The sequence below is a fragment of the Hermetia illucens genome, chromosome 7 (genome assembly GCF_905115235.1).
Source record: "Hermetia illucens chromosome 7, iHerIll2.2.curated.20191125, whole genome shotgun sequence".
In the NCBI taxonomy this organism is placed as follows: domain Eukaryota; kingdom Metazoa; phylum Arthropoda; class Insecta; order Diptera; family Stratiomyidae; genus Hermetia; species Hermetia illucens.
Genome location: NC_051855.1, coordinates 11,932,798 through 11,946,060, shown reverse-complemented (window position 1 = coordinate 11,946,060; position 13,263 = coordinate 11,932,798). Strand labels below are relative to the sequence as shown.

The following is a 13,263-nucleotide window of genomic DNA, read 5'->3' as shown; positions in this document are numbered from 1 at the left end:
CGACCCCGCTTGTGAACGGGACAAAGGCTGAAGAAAAAGAAGAAGAAGTATATCCGTTTAGGTGAAAGTCCCCAGGTCTTACCTATCGCATTCCTACAGCACCAGAGCAATCTGCAGGATTTCTGATATGATCCACGTTAACTTGGAGTCGAAATGTACTCCTAAATACCTGCCTGTTTGTGTCAGCTGGATTTCCGCCCCTGCTAAGGTGGGTAGCGTATAGCTGCCTCACCTGACGTTCCTAGTGAACATAACTAGTCCAGTCTTCCTGGTGTTCACCGTGAGTCCATTGCGGAGACAGCAGCTGTGGATTTCATGCAGAGTTTCATTCAAGTGGTCACAGCCCGAGTACAATGGACCAACACGGTGTGAGTGCTCAGAAGCTGTAGCTTCCCCCCCACCATACACAAATGGTCACATACTGTGTTCGCAAACTTGCCGGTAATTATTACGGCTAGGTCGTCCGCAAATGCTTGCGCGAAGACTTTTTTTGTCCTCCAGGAGCCACAGCAGGGTATCCATCACCAAGAGCCACAACAGTGGAGAGAGAACCCCTCCCTGTGGGCAGCCCCTGGGACATCCTGCTTCAATAGACTTCTGGCCAACCGATATGTGGATTTTTCTCCACTCTAGCATGTGAAGGATCCAACTGATTAGCAGCGGTTCGATTCCATGCTGTCTTGCCGCGAATAAGGCATAATTGAAGGCACCTTCGATGTCCATGAATGCGCCTAAGTTGTATTCTTTTTCGGACATCGCCTTTTCAATTTTTGCCATAAGTTCATGGAGTGCTGTCTCTGTGGATTTGCCTTTCTGGTAGCAAGTGGCCATTTAGGAATGTGTGTATCCCTTATGAACCGATCTACTAGTCTTTCCAGTCCTTTTAGCAGAAAGGACGTTAGGCTGATCGGTCGAAAGCTTTTTGCGTCTGTGTAGGTGGGTTTTCCTGGTTTGGGAATGAACAACACCTTCACATCCCGCCATTTAATTGGAATATAAGCGTGTGCTAGGCATGCGCGATATATATTCCGAATATGTAGACCCATGGCATCTATTCCTTCTATTACTAGCGCAGGGATGATGCTATCCGGACCTGCAGACTTGTATCTATGGAACGAGTTAAATGCCCACTTCACTTTGCATGCCAGATTCCAGTCTCTCGGTTGAGGGCTGTATGCACCTGTTGGCCCCGAGATTAGATTTTGGATGCTGCCTGGGAAGTGTACTTCAAGCAAATGATTTGCCGTTTCTTCATCGCTTTCTGTGTACTTCCCATTCTGTAAACGTAAATAACCCAGTTTTTGGCCACGTTCTTTGACCAGAATCCGCTTCAGCTTTGAGGTTGCTTCAAGAGAGTCAGTCTCTTCGCAAAAGCGTCTCCAAGATGAGAGGTTTGGCCGATCTTATGCTCTTCTTTAGAGCCTTCTGTGCCTCTTTATAGCGATTCCAGCTAGTGCTTGATTCACCCTTCAGAGCACGATTGAGGAGCATCCTTGTCGTTCTCCTCTGTTTTGCCAAATCAGAGTTCCACCATGGTGTTTTACCCTTCTTTGACATCTTGAGTGGACAGCTTTCTTCGAAAGCTTCTCTCATGCTAGTTGTGATAATCTGGGTTGTCTTTTCAATTCCAGCAATGGATTTGATGCGCTTCCCAGGGATCATGACTCGGGCGCTCAATTCTGTTTGATACATTACCCAATCTGTCTTCCTCGGATTCCGGTGTGGGTGGAGGTGGATCCATGCCCATAACGAAATCAATGCGTCTGTGATCCGAGAGTGTGATATCGTTTGATACTCTCCACTCTCCGATCAGAGCTGCGATGTCAGGAGATGCCACCGTGATGTCGATGACCTCTCGCCTGACCACGTTGAAGAAAGTGGGTTCATTACTCACATTTAGGATCTGCAAATCGGTTCCTACTAGATACTCCAGTAGTCTCGATCTTCTTCCATTGATGTTCGAACTTCTCCAGCATATGTGGTGATCACATCCTGCTATTACCCCCATGCCTCTACTTTTGGCATATTGGATAGCTCTGATGAATGTTCCACTGGGAACGTCTTCTGTATCTCTTTATCTCCCTGTTGACTTTTTACGGTTAGCTTAGCCGATATGGTGTCGCCATCACATAGGTCGTTAACCAGGTTAGCCTGGAAATCTTTGGAGACTACCATGCAGGTGCGGGGTCGATCGCTTCCATTGGCATACAATAGGTCAGCATGTCGGAAGTTTAGGCCCCTGACTGCCCCACCAACAACCCACGGTCCCCAGCCCATAGTAGAGCCGGCAACCCGATTTTTCCCGAACCTTCTTAACATCAGGTTCGAGAACGCCGATAGTGACAAAAATTTCCCGGCCTATCGGTTCTCTCTCCTGTTTTGCTGCCTAGCAGCAACCAGGTGGAAGTGTTAAGGTTGTTCTGTACACCAAGTTGTTCCAGAACGCCAACGCCATTTCGCTCTTCATCTGGAAGCCAGAGAAAGCACTTTTTGATCGATGAAAGCTCAGAGACCCTTTTCAAGGTTAGTCGCGCACCCTCCCACGCATCGTTAAGGGAGGAGCAGTACTGCCTGAGCCACTCGTTCGTGTCTTCGTCGGCAAAGTTCAGCCGTAACATTTTACGGTATACACCTACCGACTCGAAGCAAAGCTTAATGCCTTGCACGGACGCAGTCCTTACAGCTAGGAGGAGTTTCGTCGTAAAGCATACCAGATGAGTCCGTGTGGTACACTGTCAACCGCTTAGGGGCACTTTTTCCTGCGCACCCCGTATGGGATGATGACGTCGGCGCGGAGAGTGCAGAGGACTGTCCATTTCTCTCTATAAAAGAGTTGGAACAGGCAGCCCTCTCTATGAAAAACAAGAAGGCGCCAGGACCCGATGGTATTCCAGTAGAGGTATAGAAACTGGTATTCCAACACCGGCCAGACCTACTGCTCGGGGCATTCAACGCTTGCCTGAAAGAGGGCATTTGCCCTGCTCGTTGGAAGGTTGCAAGGCTTGCGTGGCTTGCGCTGATCCATAAAGAGAAAGGCGACTCTGAATTGCCGTCTTCATACCGCCCACCATGTATGCTTGACACTGCTGGGAAAGTGCTCGAAAAGCTCATCAGAAGTAGACTCACTGAAGCAACTTAGGTGGATGGCTCAATCGGAAGCATGGTGAGACTGACCATTTCCTTACCCAATTTTCAAGTGGGCATGGAAGTTTTCAGTCTTACCTGCACAAGATTGGAAAGGCGCGTTCTCCGGATTGCGTGTTTTGCAATGGAGTTGTGGACGACGCCCACCACACTTTTTTTTCTTGTGGAAGCTGGGATAGGGTTCGTCAGCAGCTCAATTTAAACACAGGGGATCTCTCTCCAGACAACATTGTCAAAGAGATGCTGGGGACTGCTGACTGGTGGAACCGTGTTGCCCATTATGTTCGGGCCCTTCTCGTTGCTAAAAAGATAGGACTCGGCTGGTGGAGGAGCCGGATGACAGGGGGTTCCTTGAACTGACAGTTCCCTTCCTCCTCTCCCCTCCCGTTGGTGAAAGGAATTCCCTGATTTGAAGGCTCCGCAAGGCGGGAGAGTTCAGGGGCTGGGCCGAAGTAATGTGACAAACGGTTCCAGGCTAGCTCTCTGACGATGGGGAGGTGTTTAGTTGGTAGTCCGACGACGTACCGAAAAAAAAGGCTTTCTCTAGATCCAGAAAGGCAATGTAAAGAGGGCCATGCTTCTCATGGTCTTTCCCATGAGTAACCGAGGGAGCGTATATTGCGTCAGTAGTTCCACAGTTTTTGACAAATCCGGCTTGATTCACGGTTATTTCAACGATTTCGCGAATACGGTTGTCAAGAATGCGAAAAGAATACCTAAACGTCAATAATGCCTTATATAGGAACTTCCAAAAATATAACAAAATACATACCCTTTTCTTGAGATACTCCGCCGCCGCACCATCCCAGCAATTTATTTCATCTGGGATCTCTACATCAACGGTTGTTGGTGTTGAAGATTTTGGCACTTTTACAGTTATTAAATCATCAATATGTTGCTGATAGTGTATACTCCCACTACCTCGATGATTCCTTCTTTGATGTTCCTCATCATCCTCGGTTGTTTCAATGTCCACCATTTCATCGTCACTTGATAAGGACTCTTTAATAGTTGCCGAACCGCTAGCTCCGTCATCCCTAGAGTTTCTACTTGATGAAGTCTGTTGATCGTCCTCCAGAAAATACACAGTACTAGCTGGAACTGTTCCTGAATTTGGTCGACCCTGCGTCGGCCGATGTGAGCTATGATGGTTGACTACCGGTCGAAATGCTGAGTTGTTGTAAAATGGAAGTGAACTTTTCGATGATGGCGGTGAAGATGATGCGGACTGCACTCTAGAGGATTCAGTGCTGGTGAATCCACCCTCCTCTACAGAAGGTCTGATGGCAGGTACAGATGTTGTTATTGAGTTGCCATTAACTAGATGTTGGGAGGATTGATGCTGTTGGTTAAGGAATAAAGTCCCGGGACGCTTGATCCATGGCAAGGCATAGTTGGAGAACTGGAAGGCAGAGGCTTTAGTTTGAGTGTGCCACATGTAGTCCATCATGAAGCCGCGCGTGAAGGGTATAGATAAATCCGAGCACAGTGGCGGAAGCCGCGTTGAAGTTGGTGTTGTGGAAGCCACTCCAGAAGATGGTGAAACAGCGGACGCGGAAGTTGCTAGAGGATTCATGTTATTCACCGACGAGGCTGCATTTCCATTAGGAAGCAGCTGTACCGGACGAATGGGTAGCTGATTCGCTGTAGTGGTTGGAGTTGACGAAGCAGCAGATACGACAGTTACTGCTGCAGCGGCATGTATCAGAGGCGGACTTAAATTTTGACTTCCTATCGAGGTTGACTCCTTGAGTCGTTTGGGCGAGCTCAACGAACTGCTGTTCCGAACTCCATGATTACTCCCACTCGAAGAGCTTGATATTATCAGACGTTTCCGAGTTCCGCCGTTGAACATGGCTTTAACATCCTCCCAGGCATGTACTATCTCCTCAGGTGGGTTACCGCTCAATTTCATATGTCGTCGCCATGAATTGAAATTGGCAGCATCAGGCTGTACATATTTATCACCGGGTCCTATTCGATGTGAGTGGAAGATGAACTTGTTCGGTGAAAAGAACAGGCCACAATAGGCGCACTTGATACACTTAGCCCGGGATGAGTTGTAGCGCGCCGGTAGAAACGATCCCCGACAGCCCCAGGCGCATTCATGGTGGACGCTGAAAGCGAAATCCTCGGGAAGACGTGGCGGTGCATTGTCACCTAGGAATGATTTACAAAGACGTTCTGCCTCACGTCGGGTTATCATACCACAGCGTCGTGAGCTAACCGGCATGGCACCGGCTCTTCGTAGAATTTCTAGTTGCACCGGGGTGCATTGAACACATGTTATTCCTAGGGCTACACGCCTATTGTGGATTTCATTGTAGCTGTACTGTTTCAGGAGAGTATTGGAGATTTGGGCTAGACATAGACGTTCTTGGGATTCGATGTATAGTGATACGATTGGGATTCCGTAGAGGAGAACCGTTCCAACCTAGGGGATGAAAAAAAGGATTTTTAAAATTTTGGGTTGATATGTAATTCTTTTGGTAATTCAAACGACGAAAAGCGGCCTTATCTTGGCTGCACAAAGAGTTGGGGATGTCTTAACTTTAGTTGATCTGAAAATAAAAAACCGAAGACGGTTTCACGGTTTCGTACCAGAGCAGAGACAACTCGCCAGACGCTGCCTCACCTCTCCCTTGTGAGCAGTGACATGTGACATGACTACGAATTATATTGAGCGTAAATCTGTCAATATTTGGACCAGAGCTGGTAATATTTTCTTTGAGGATTGGGGGTCCTAAGTTCGGATCCACTTGATGCCGGACCGAACCAAATGGGGATCAATTTACTCTTTCTTTTTGGTCCACGGTCCGCTCGTTTGAACTTGACAGCCGGAACTTCAAAAATAAAAATATTAGGCAGGGTCTGACAAGTCACCTCTACCATGGTACAAAACCGTCAAACCGTCTTCGCTGCAAATCTCGAATCTTCCTAATGCTTTGGAAGTGGCTAGGCTGCCCTGCCCCCTGGAGGTAGAGTGACATTTTGGTTATGACTTCTTCCTATCGTCAGTGGCTTATCATTGTATTCTAGAATGTTCAAACGCTCGTCTACGATGGTAGGTATCGAGGCTCGAGCAAGAATTCTAGCAACACAGACTGAACTTTTTGGGGTTAAGTGAGGTAAGGCGGTGGAATTCGGGTGATTACTCCTCTCCCATTCCGCTAGTGTACTCTGGCAAGTTCAACGGTTACTGATTGCGTTAGGTACGTCCTTACATCGCAATATTAATTTCGAGTTTCCTGCCTACAAAGGCGAGCATTTCAGTAGTTACGCACTAATGGAAACTTCTGATGCAGAGGAGAGAGAGGCTTTCCATGAACAACTGAATGCAGTTCAGGAGATGCCTTCCAAAAGTGACATTGCCTTTGTGATGGGTCAGCTGAATGCCAAGGTGGGCTCTGATACACCCATGGTCCGACATATGACGGGGATACACAACCTTGGGGACTGCTATTGCATTGACTTCGTTATTGGCGAGCTTATCACATGGTCATAAACTTTGAAGCAGTTCGACGAGTGTAAGGAAGCGAAGGCTCTGATCGCTGTTGTCAGTGGGGGCGAACAAGATGCGTGGTAAAACTGGGGCCGTGCAGGGTAGTTTTCGTCGTGACAAAAGGATATTAATTATTGCGCTGATCAGGATGGTATAAGTTGCCTCCGAAATATTTTTGCAGGCTTACTTGGTCCGGCCAACTAAATAGCCTTTGGTGAAATTGTGACTGGAATGGTTGGTCACCAAAATATGTGGAGTAACAAAAATATGTGGATATGGACTGCTCCTAGAAACAAAAGTGAAATAATCTTAGCTTTTAATGCACTCAAGCGGGGCAAGATCACTGGTCTTGCCGGTCTCTCTGCGGAACTGTTCCTTGCAGTTCCTGCTAGTGTAGAAGTAAGGCAGTTTCTTTTGAGTTGTCTCTGTCCTGAATGAAGTTATCAAAGTCTCTCTTTAAAAATTTGGTGTTTTGACTAAAATGTTCATCTTACGGAATTAGAGGCATTTCTGACATCAAGCGTTACGAGGACTACTATTACTATTCGTCTAGATCGGTGGCTGTATGCCTAAGTGCGATGAACCCCATTTATGACCTCTATAGCAGCATCCGTCGTGGGTCTCCAAGCTCTGAACCTGAACTGGCCTCGGGCATAAGTCAGCGGGATCACGGATCATTTCAACGAGTCTATTCCTGATGAGCTTTTGCGGTCGTGTCAAGCTCATAAGTGTCAAGGTCGTGTCATTTCTTTTTGCGGATCAGCCCTCATCACTTTTCGGTGGCAAGCAAAAGTGCTCTCCTTTAAGGGAAACGTTGATTGTGCCGAGCAATGGGGCTGATCGATGGTAGAACACCAGTTTGTATAATTCCGACGGGATGCCACCAGGACCTGGCGCATTATTATTTTCCACATTGAGATATGCCTCATCTTCTTTCACGATGGAAAACGGGGAATCTTCGACGTCTTCCTCGTTGTTGCCACCAACCCATACCGAATGTCTGAGGAATAATGCTCGTATATTGCGGTCCATTTGGTCGGTGCAAAGTATGTAGCGATTCCGCAGAGTCCCGATTTCCCGGGTGAGAACGAGGTACCGTGGGGATCCCGATTTACCTTGGTGACTAGGTCCTTACAGCAGCGAGCTTTGCTTTTGTTTATCGTGTTTCGGAATCTCCTAGTTGATTTTTACTCTGCGATTGTGGCGCATACCTTTCCCGGGCGTGCAAACGTTCTACTAAACAGCGGAGCACATGTCACTCCTTCAGTAGGTAATTTTCGCTGTCCACCAGTCCATAGAAGGTTTGTCACTCTGCGGGGAATGGAAACGCCACAGACCATCGTTAATTAGGTTTATCACTGAATTTACGACAGTGGCAGTTACAATGGTACCACTCCGGGAAATGCACTCCATTGTGACTCTACCTGTTTCAAGAGTTTCGGCGAATCCCCCGATGTTCACCCTCGCGGTGTTTCACGGGCAGGGAGAGCGCCAGGCTGGTGCACCCCGACGAATAGCGTCAACCAATTCGAAAGCGATGTATTGGTGGTTATTTGCGGAGAAGTTTTCCAGAACTCGTCTCCCATCCACTGACGGCGCTATTGATTTCGACGCTAAGGTTACATTAACGATGCCTCCTTCGCAGCAAGGGCGTCGGAATGTTGGCGTGGATCCGGCGTTCAAAAATATGAGACCGTTTCTCGCCGCCATTTTCAGAATCCGTTTCCCTCCGGAGTCTGATGAGGCATGGCCAATTTAAGGGCGGTAGCATTGAAGTCACTCCCTTCTAGGATTCGGCACTCTGTTCCCAAAACGGCATCGTCTCATTCAATATGAGTTAAGCGCTACAAAATGTTGTTCCTAAACAACTAATCGAAAAGAAGCCATTTCTCGCCTTGGGTAAAAACCCGAAGTCGGGTGACGTCCCGAACTTAGATGGCAGTGGTACCCGATAAGTCGGATGAAATCTCCTTCAGAAGCGTCTTCCTCTTTCTGATTTTCCTCAGGTCGTTTTGCACTGGGATGTCTGTGATCTGTTTGGCACTTACAGTGTTCTCAGATTACAGGTTTATGCACATCTTCCGTTCTTCTGGAGGAACGTTGCTGATCTTGGCGCGCATTTCCTGATAAGCCCTTCCTATCCAGCTCTAGTGAGGATAGTCAGCTGCACTCACAATTGGCTTGGGTTCGAATCACCCTGCTCAGGTTTAGCGATTTTCTTTATGATCCTTTCCGGAATTTATTCCTATTCCAGTACAGGATACCAGAGTTGGCGTCCCAGCATCGGCAGGCGCATCACTTTGCAAGGTTTCTTCTTTCTTTGAACGTCCCAGGGGGCGACGCAGTCTACTAATAATGGTTCAATGCACACTACCCGACGGGCGTCCCGAAGATGTTGGCTCTCCATACACCTTGGCAGAACTAAGTTTTTATCATCCAATCAACGTTGACAGAGAGCGGTCGACAGCTCCGAGAACTGCCAGTGTGTCCCGACATGCACCGGTCATTCGAGATTTTATTTTCACCGAGAGGTTTTCTCAAGGCTACTACCTAGGACGCAGGTATGCTACCAGCTAGAAAATCAGATTTACTTACTCGGGCACCTCCGGGGCGGGGTATTGTGAGCTGCCGGTTAAAGATCGCAGACAATTCCTGTTTTTTTTCCAATGCTAATACTTCGGTCTCTCTTCAGTACATTTTTTTAGGGAACTGATCATGCGGTATCACCGCTGATGATTTTGTGAACTAGTCTAGAAACTTCGCCTCCGTTACTTGATGAAATTTGAATGTGGAAGCTCGATACTATGTCACTATTGGAGGAATTATTTGATGCTATCAATTCAAGATGAATTGGGAGAGTTGACGAACCTCCCAGCCCCCTCCCTCCAAGCAGGCTTTAATGAGGGGAACACAAAGTAGAAAGCCAAAGGACGTGCTTTCTTGCTTGTTTTCTGTCCTTTCAGGCGATGAAGTTTGGCATTTAGATGGGCCTATTAAAATCCTTCCTATCGCATTTCGTTTTTCTCCCCTTCTCTTTCTGTCTTTCTCTCTCTCTGTCTTCCTGTCTCTTTCTCTCGGCCGTTCTTTCTCACTGTCTGTCTCTCTCTTCTTCCTCCCTCTCTCTCATTTTCTGTTTTTCTCTTTTTTCCGCCTTCCTCACTGCTTCTGTCCCTTCTTCTTTCGCTAGATTTTTCTACTTGTCGCGATGTCGGTCTCCATTTTTCGTTTTTTTCGTCCTTCCTTGCTTTTCTTCCGCTTTCTCTGTTTCTTTTTTGTACGTTTTTACCTCTCTCTTCTCCCTTTCCCTTATAACCACCAATAATCTTTTAAATACCAAGGACTATACAGTGATAATCTACTGAAATTTTTCAACTGGACAACGTGGTCGAAGGATCGAGACACCTAGACTTCTCGCTTGAATTGTGTATTCTGGTCTACAGAGCTTGTGCGCCAGGTGAGAAAAATTCGAAGCCAGGTCTTCCGATATAAGTTGAAAAACGACTCCTTTTTCCTTAATTGGTACGGTTGAGCGGTCACTGCAGTGCAATCAGGGTACCCTAGCTGCTTTCTTCGGGAGACCGTAGTACCGTAGGACCGTAGTACCGACGCCATCAAGGAAGCCTTGGCCAGTATTGGATTGGATAGATATCTTACACATTGGATTGTATCCATGCTAAGAACCAAGATAATCCAGTCGGATCTGAGAGGCTGTTCAAGTGGTTGAACAGAGCTCTGAATAGTGGCACGCCCCAGGGTGGTACCATTTCTCCGGTGCTCTGGTGATAGTGATGGACGACATTTTACGAATATTGGACAGCAGCGGGGTGAATGTTTCCGTGATGTTTTCGTCCAATGTACAGTATCTGGGTGTAATCCTGGATCCTAGGCTAAATTGGGGTCTTTTAGACGAAGTACCTCGGGAAATCTGGGCATTCCCCACAGACTGTGGCACATGTAAACTGAACTTTAGGAGAAACTTTGCTGTGGACTTTCCAACCAGGGCAGATAGGAAGACCAGCGGCGTGTTGCAAGGGTGACACAGTATTCTTCACCGACGGAACAAAGATGATCTGTGGAGTCGGTGCTAGGGTTTTCTCCGAGTATGGTTTCCCTGGTTTCGTCAGTGTCTTCTATGCAAAAATGCTGGTGATACTCGATGCCTGTCGATGTCTGGGGCATAATCCGAGCTCTAAGCGACAGCCGAGCGACCATTAAGGGCCTTGTACTCAACAACGACATCCTTCAGGTTGGTGGGGCAGTGCATAAAAGGCGATGAACAGTCCCCTCCTCTCCGGGTTCCCGGTCATAGGAACATAGAGGAGGCAGGCCAGGCAGGACTCTGTTCTTGGTAGTTCTTCGGCGAGTGCAGTCCTTGTCTTGCTGACGACTATCAAGAGCCGAATCTACTTGCACTATCTGTGCCAAGTCAAGGAGGATTTGACCCGCTTATAACAAAATCAGATCGGGCACAATTGCATGCAAGATTACGACGGTCTGCACGGGGTACTGGCCTATAGGGAACCATGCCGCCAGGCTCGACATACCGTACAATTCGCATTGCCTAAGCTGTGGAAAAGAGGGGAACCCTCAGGCACTTCTCTTGCGATTGATGAACTCTAACTAGAGGCAGGCTACGGACACTGGGTAAACCATTCTTTGGGGACCTCAAAGCGTTGGGCTGGCTCTGAAGATCTGAGTCGGCTGGGTTCTGCGTCCCTGCATCAAAACGGCGCACCACAGTCCTACTCAGGCTCCACGGAGCGGCCACTGAGACTTACCTACCCCACCTTCCTTAAGAGAAGCAGTTGGCATTTAAGACCTGCCCTATCTGAGCAGTATTTTGACAGTTTGGCGTCAGTTGGAATGACAAAATTATGGCAGCGACTAATGGGCTGATGAACATTAACATTTTTGAACAAAACCTGTTGGTCTGACTGGACTGGGCATGACTTCTGACTGATTTCTGGCATACCAATGAAATACCGACTGTGTAGGGTAGGTCAAAGATACACTGTCAAATGAACTAATCCTCATAAAGCTCCCTATCTAGGTTCAGTTTGGCCTGTCAGTTTCACTGGAAGAGCCTCCAATGCACCAACTGCGTACTGGCAAGCCACAACATCATTAGTTCCACTCTAGATGTGGAAGACTTCCAGATATTTCTGTCTCAAAATCAAGGTAATTAGTTCTGAAACAATTGGAACTTCCAAATAAGGATGTCAACCTAATGACTCGCAGATACTTCATACCTTCATTTGCACTTGCCTACCAACTGGGACTATCATCATTCAGCCCCAAATCCCATTACCTTACTCTCAACGTGGGGAATACAATACGCTACTGTGTCGCTGTTGCATAAGACAGTTAAGGCCATCACCAGGACACATTGGTGTCTTAAAAAATCTGTTCACGTACTAAATAACAATGAACATAAATCTTCCGAGGAGACCTAGCAGTGAGTCTGAAAGGACCTAAATTGGGTGAAATTTCCGTCTCATTCCTGAGCTGCTGCCAAACTAGACATTTAAAAGTACACGTTATTGGGAGAACAGTAAAAGGACATGATTTTTTCTTCAGAGAAAAAAAAAAACTAAACAACTAAAAGAATGATTGTCCCTATTATCTGTGGTAGCGAAAAAGGGCGCTTCATACAACACCAACCCTAAGCCCTGCAGGACAAAACAGGAGAGATATTCTCCAGGGTGCAATTCCTTCAATCAAATTCGATAATTCCTCGTTTCAGTTTCAAACTACGACCGCCTGTTTCTTCCTTTCCGCTTTATAAGCAGTTCAGGGATTCAAGGATTCAAGGATTCAAGGATTCTTCAAATGATAGTGATTCTCGTCCCTGTGGTGTTGTTGTTAGATACACACCACAATTGAATTTTCGTGAGCAATAAAAACCTTTGGAGACTGAAACTGAAGGATCAGGCAAAAATGAAAATAAAGGATGTAAAGGAGAAATTACCTGATTCGGTTTTGGGGATAATACAGATGTTGTGATGCATTCCTGTTGCGTTTTGGAATCGATGACTCGTTTCATTAGGTGATGAGGTGGTTGATGTTGTTGCTGTTCCTGTGTCGTTTCCATGTCCTTTAGGATGGTAATGTCACTTTTCGTGGTGTCCTTGTTAGTATCTTCATCGATGCGTTGGATTGGAGAGCTGAATTTGCGATAAGATCTGTCTAGAGGGTGTCTATTCACGTCCTTCAGGTTTTGTATTGAATGGGCGAATTATGATGTATTTTATATCCTTGGTGCTCCTTCAGATAAAAGGCGAAAGGATTAAGGTTTATGTTTCACGAAATTGGCGTATAATGGCTTATTATCTATTAAGTTTTTAGTTGTGGTTAAGTCAGTGTATTGGTGCAGTAAATGTAAATGAGAGGGGGGGGGGGGGGGCATTTGAAAAACTCAGGTCTCGGGATAGAATCGTCCTTTTTCCTCGGTCATCTCGACGGTTCTTGTCGAAGGATATGTTTTTGGGGAGCAAAGATTGGTAATAGTCAACAATAAAGTTCTAACTATGAGCGCTAAGTCTTCGATTCTATTCTCAGTTCAGTTCAGATATTATCCTTGATATCTGATTCAAAAATGACATCGTCAATGAGAAAGT

The 13,263-nt window shown here is 46.7% G+C and overlaps 1 protein-coding gene across 1 annotated transcript in view; it reads right to left on the bottom strand.

The window, feature by feature from the left end:
* The window catches only part of LOC119660861 (flocculation protein FLO11), a 30,466-nt gene extending 17,747 nt beyond the window's left edge, over positions 1–12,719 (bottom strand). The window contains exons 1-2 of the mRNA XM_038069756.1: positions 12,615–12,719; positions 3,917–5,578 (exon numbers count right to left, since the gene is read on the bottom strand). Of these exons, the coding sequence (XP_037925684.1) occupies positions 3,917–5,578; positions 12,615–12,689 (1,737 nt within the window). The 5' untranslated portion in view covers positions 12,690–12,719. The remainder of the gene's footprint in view (positions 1–3,916; positions 5,579–12,614) is intronic.
* Between the last annotated feature and the right edge of the window lie 544 nt (positions 12,720–13,263).